Source organism: Morone saxatilis, unplaced genomic scaffold (assembly GCF_004916995.1).
Source record: "Morone saxatilis isolate NCDOM2014 unplaced genomic scaffold, NCSU_SB_2.0 Contig14, whole genome shotgun sequence".
NCBI classification, from domain to species: Eukaryota; Metazoa; Chordata; class Actinopteri; family Moronidae; genus Morone; species Morone saxatilis.
This window is the reverse complement of record NW_023339696.1, coordinates 5,749,770-5,755,692: the sequence shown is the minus strand read 5'-3', so window position 1 is coordinate 5,755,692 and position 5,923 is coordinate 5,749,770. Positions and strand designations below refer to the sequence as shown.

At 42.3% G+C, this 5,923-nt stretch overlaps 1 protein-coding gene across 1 annotated transcript in view; it reads left to right on the top strand.

The window, feature by feature from the left end:
- The window catches only part of LOC118323613 (SEC14-like protein 1), an 11,852-nt gene extending 6,254 nt beyond the window's left edge, over window positions 1-5,598 (top strand). The window contains exons 5-16 of the mRNA XM_035655624.1: window positions 45-173; window positions 304-517; window positions 1,521-1,630; window positions 1,836-2,025; window positions 2,451-2,539; window positions 2,630-2,700; window positions 2,817-2,988; window positions 3,562-3,696; window positions 3,846-3,980; window positions 4,218-4,469; window positions 4,575-4,753; window positions 4,954-5,598. Coding sequence (XP_035511517.1) covers window positions 45-173; window positions 304-517; window positions 1,521-1,630; window positions 1,836-2,025; window positions 2,451-2,539; window positions 2,630-2,700; window positions 2,817-2,988; window positions 3,562-3,696; window positions 3,846-3,980; window positions 4,218-4,469; window positions 4,575-4,753; window positions 4,954-5,059 — 1,782 coding nt within the window. The 3' untranslated portion in view covers window positions 5,060-5,598. The remainder of the gene's footprint in view (window positions 1-44; window positions 174-303; window positions 518-1,520; window positions 1,631-1,835; window positions 2,026-2,450; window positions 2,540-2,629; window positions 2,701-2,816; window positions 2,989-3,561; window positions 3,697-3,845; window positions 3,981-4,217; window positions 4,470-4,574; window positions 4,754-4,953) is intronic.
- The last annotated feature ends 325 nt before the right edge of the window (window positions 5,599-5,923 follow it).

The window sequence follows — 5,923 nt, the reverse complement described above, 5'->3', positions numbered from 1 at the left end:
TATATATTATATTATATATATTGACTCATTATCTCTCTCCTTAGGTTCATCCAGAGAATGAGGACTGGACGTGCTTCGAACAGACGGCCAGTCTGGATATGAAGTCCTTTTTTGGCTTTGAGAGCACCGCAGAGAAGATAGCTATGAAACAGTATGCTAGCAGCATTAAGAAGGTTTGAATCTTTGAACTGTACTTATACATACATTTTGTCTGTGTTCTGTGACGTGTTGAGCTTGTCTGTTGCATTTACCATGGTGTGACCTGCAGTCACCCAAGGTTTTGTCTCCTTTCTGTGATTGTAGGGTAAAGAAATTATTGAGTACTACCTCAGAGAGCTGGAGGAAGAAGGGGTAACTTACATACCTCGCTGGACCCCCCCTGTTGTCTCTGGCACTGCCAGGCTCCAGCTGCTGCCCCCCTCTACTGCCAAAACCGTCCCAGTGAATGGTGCTAAAGGTGGGCTGGACAGTAGAGACCCGGCCTGTCCCGCAGAGCTGGTGGTAGGCTCTCCAGACGGTCAGTGTTCACTCTCTATTCACAATTCAGTGTGGAATAGCAGCCAACACACAACACAAAATTGCAGTGATCGAGTTAAGAAATGTGTGTATTATTCATAATGTCTTTATATTGACTTGTTCACAGTGCGTACATTCACTGAAAGGAAAGAGATATTTGCAGAGGGCGAAATAACTTGCTACTTAATTTTTTTAGAGTAACAGTTAATCAGGGAATTGTAAGATATTGATTTTTCTGTTACTATATGTAATATTTTAAAAGCAGAATATATTATTGTCTCAGTGAGACTAGACTGTTGGCAAGCTTTTAATCTCACTCCACCACTAATGGTACCAAACAGGGCAAAGCTTGCAGAAACAACTTATGCCTGCCAGGCGTAAACCTGCAGGGGATCATGCCTTTGATCATGTGTCCGTGTGTGTGCTGTCAGCAGCTCATCTGTCATACTACTAGTACCATTATGGTTTATGATGTGACGATATGCTCAAGAACCTCTCATGGTTGTGGTGATTCACAATTAATAAATATATATATTTTATTGATTTCTCTGTTTAATGTTGCCATTGACTGCTGACTCCAAGCTCCTCTTAACCGACTGGTAGGGGCCACAAGTGATCAACAGCGTACGTGGTGGGCATGTTAGTGTTAGAAGAGCCTTTTGTTGAAACTTTCACTTTAAGATCTACATTTCACATTGCTGGTGCTTTGAAATTGTCTGCGATTTGTCTGTATATAGCCTCTTTACTCTGGTTACACCTTGATAACCTGCATATCGTCTCCCCTCATTCCACTACTCATGCGTACATGCTGGACACAGCCCGCTCTCCCTGTTCCCCACCCACATGCCCCCAGACACACTTTTCGGAGATCACTTTGGAGATCTGCACGCTAGTTTTATTATTTTAGCTCATGTTGAAAATACACTGTGTATAGCTCCTGATGTCTCCGTTGTGTACATGCAATATGTGCTAACTTTACACTGTACATGTGTTCTGGCCTTTAGACAAGCTGGATGCTGACTACATCAGGCGTTACCTAGGTGATTTAACGCCTCTGCAGGAGAGCTGTCTCATTCGACTGCGCCAGTGGCTCCAAGAAAACCACAAGGGCAAGGTCACATATACACTACACTGCAGTCTGTGCAATTATGTAAAATTCACATATTTACATATTTTTAGATACTTACAAAATCTGCTCAGGTTAAATCAGTTTTGCCTCTCACATGTACTGTAGATTACAGATAGAAAATAAGATTAAGCATTTATCAGTAACTTAGAGCTTTGCATTGGAGTTTAGACCTCAACTTGTTGTTGTACAGATTCCAAAGGATCAGCATGTGCTTCGCTTTCTGAGGGCCAGAGATTTCAACCTCGACAAGGCCAGGGAGTTCTTGTGCCAGTCGCTGACCTGGAGGAAGCAACACCAGGTAGACTTCCTGTTAGACACCTGGGAGCGCCCGCAACTGCTTCAGGACTATTACACCGGAGGCTGGCACCACCACGACAGAGGTACTGTGTGAATAATACTGGCTGCCTGCCTATGTGGTGTTTAGTTAATCTCATTTTCACTTTTTCACTGCCAACTGGTATTGTGCTGGTTTATCTACAGTGAAAGTGAAAACTTATCTGTGAATGTGACGATAAAGAGGCAAAGGGGTTTAGTCTTATGTATTTCTAAAGTCCACACGGGTCGAAGCGGCCCGTTAATTATTGACTGTAAAGTCTGAGCACCATCTGTCGTAGCTCCCATGTTTGAAAATGAGTCATTGCTTTTAACAGCTAAGGTGATCCACCAGGTTAGAGTTTATATAGACAAGGGGGCGGGTGGGGTCCTAAATGTAGTAAGAATCATTACTACGAAATAATCTGACTGATTCTAATTTGTTGTACAATCTTTGAATTTTTATGTGTGTGTGTGTGTGTGTGTGTTTTAGATGGCCGCCCCCTGTATATCTTGCGTCTGGGGCAAATGGACACTAAGGGCTTGGTACGAGCCTTGGGAGAGGAGGTGCTGCTGAGACAGGTGACATGAATACACGCACATAAACATAGTGTTTTCCATTTAAAATTTCTTCAGTTGCATTAATGCTTCAACCTGATGAATGTGACTCAGGTCCTGTCCATCAATGAGGAGGGACTGAGGCGTTGTGAAGAAAACACCAGAGTCTTTGGTCGGCCCATAAGGTGCCTAAATATGAATTCATCCATCTTCTGTCAGTGTCTCATTGGTTAACATCTAATCAGGTATACACACGCTTGTATATATAGTCATGTGACGTCTATGTTAATTGGTCGGTCAGCTGCTGGACTTGCCTGGTGGATCTGGAGGGTCTTAACATGCGTCACCTGTGGAGACCAGGTGTTAAGGCTTTGCTGAGAATCATCGAGATGGTGGAGGCCAACTACCCTGAGACTCTGGGTCGCCTGCTTATACTGAGGGCGCCTAGAGTTTTTCCAGTCCTCTGGACCCTGGTGAGAATAATAACTTGAATTTTGCATGCAGCAGCTAATGTGACTTAAATAAATCATCTGATTGTGGAAGAATGCATGAAGATGTACAGTGCAGACACAGAGATTGCACATTGTGAATATGAGCAAATGATGAATAAAGAAGAAATGGAGAGGAAGATAATTATTGCCATGCAATATGCAGAAGCTCATGGGGGAGATTTGATTATTGCTACAGCAATATTCAATGGTATAGTAGTGTAGGAGAGTAATAGCATTCAGCAAAGAAATAAAGACAAGTTGTAAAACAAGTACACCAATATATGAAAATAAATCAAAACAATAATAAAAAGTAATAAAAGCAGTATACAATAACAGCAGCAGCTTCTACCTGGAGAATTTGTCTACTGACAAATAGTAAATGAAATAGTTATTCTATTATAATATATAGTACAAATACAGATAGTAACACCATTAACCAGTCAACCTGTTTACATGAATAATTCAAATATTCATGGATTAACTTTTACAGTTCATAACATTTGAACCTGCTGCTGCTTTCATGTTCTCTGATGACTCTTGGTGTTTCTTTTCCAGATCAGCCCCCTGATTGATGAGAACACTCGTAAGAAGTTCCTTGTTTATGCTGGGAACGACTACCAGGGTCCAGGTGGATTGGTTGACTACATTGACAAACAAATCCTCCCAGACTTCTTGGGTGGGGACTGCATGGTGAGGTTTAGTCCACAGCATACCAACCTGAACACACTGACTTTATTCTCAAAACAGCTCTTATTTACACACAAGCAGAGTATTAATATCATATATAATAATATGTATTAATCTGACTTGATGTTTTGTTTTTCTTCTGCCCTCTCTAGTGTGACATCCCTGAGGGAGGTATGGTCCCCAAATCTCTGTACAGGACAGCAGAAGAGCTGGAGAGTGAGGAAAACCGCCTGTTGACCGACTCCATCTATAAGAGTGCCAGTATCTTTAAAGGAGCCCCATATGAGGTACACATACAGCTTTTAAATCAGCACCCAGATCCATATGTTATAGAGTTGGGCTACCTTAATTGTGTCGTGTAAAGATTTACATTTCCAATTTCTACCTATGCTGGATCTTACACTGTATTAGGGCCCCACCATCTGGAAGAAATCTACATTGCAAGCTTGCAGCAAAAGAGAAACGTGATTAATGGCCTTCTGTCTACTGTTCTGTGTTTCCAATCTCCTTACATCCTCCTGCAGTTGCTGATCGAGATCACAGAGGCCTCCTCTGTCATCACCTGGGACTTTGACGTGTCCAAAGGAGATGTAATCTTCAACATCTACCATTCCAAGAGGGCCCCACAGCCTCCAAAGAAAGACACTCTCGGAGCCCACGGCATCACGTCCCTAGGGGTAGTTAATGCCCAGGTGATAGACAGGAGCTGGCTGCTGGGAAAGGACTACAGCATGGTGGAGAAAGCCCTCACCTGCAGGGAGGGAGAGAGCGTACAGGTCAGAAAGAAGATGGCGGACTAAACTTTCTTTGTCCCTTGTTTGCTGCCTGTTGCACCAAAGGAGTTAAATTGATCCTGCAGCTTTCCTCTTTTTTTTTTACAGGGCTCCCATGTAACACGCTGGCCCGGCTTCTACATCCTCCAGTGGCGCTTCCACAGCTCCCCAGCTTGTTCTGCCACCAGCCTGCCTCGTGTGGATGATGTGCTGGCCTCGCTGCAGGTGTCCTCCCACAAGTGTAAGATCATGTACTACACCGAGGTGCTGGCCTCCCACGACTTCAGGTCAGTTTATTTATTCCGCTGAGCTCTTTATTCTCCGGATGTGTCATTTTTTTCCTTTGTAATTTAGTGACTCACACACAAATCAATGGTATTTTTGGAATTATCGCCACGTGTTTAGCAGACGTTCTACTGTGTTTGTTTTTACAGTAATTGATTGGACAGAATCATGTATGAGAACATTCCCTCTCTGTTATTTCCAGGGGATCCATGACCAGTCTGGAGTCTAGTCATAGTGGTTTCTCTCAGCTCAGTGCTGCCACTACTTCATCTAGCCAATCGCACGCCAGCTCCACCATCTCAAGGTAGCATCGGCCCAGCAGGTGTGAAAGGCAGCAGTGACCTAAAACCTAACGACATCTTAATCCAACTGTGCCTTATGCCTTTGAAAAGAGGGTGTTTTTACTCATACACTTAAATTAGAATTTGATCTTACATTTAAAGGTGAGGAGTGTAATGTAAATGTTTTATTATATTATTATTATTATCATATTATTATTATTATTGTTGTTGTTGAATATCTGATTTGTAGCTACCCTATTTGTAACCCCATAAGTGCCATTACAGAGGAGCATCTGCTGGATCAATAAATGCAAAAGGAGATGCCACACAAACGATGCGATCTTTACACAAGATTAAATGAGACAGAGATGTTGGAGTAGTAAATGTATCTGGCACATAGTCTGTCCCTGAAGTTGCATTCTTTGTCCACAAGATGTCAGTGTAATCTGTGACTGGAACGTCTCTCAGATCTGCAGTGTGCTTACGGTTTCACTCACACACTTTGCCTGGTCTTCTAAGAAATCGAAAGGAGGGTTGTTTAAATAAAGAATTATCACAAGAATTAATACTGATGTAACTTCAGAGTGTTTCTTTATGCTAAATTTTGAGAAAACAATGAAGAAGCAGAGCTATAGTGGGTTACAGTAGTAATATTGTATCATTGTAGAGATTGGTTATTAATCATTTTTACAGCAATAGGTGCGATGTTAGGAGTGAGCAGATAATATTAGATCTATTTTAAAATATGCAGTGCACTGTCTAGATTGCATGTAATGTTGTTTTGGGGCTTGTTAGGCATAGCTGCTGAGTTTTCTGAGGCTGCTAATTTGAATGCAATATAGTGCAGCCCCTCGTGATCTGGCACAGGGCCAGGCAGACAACTGATTTACA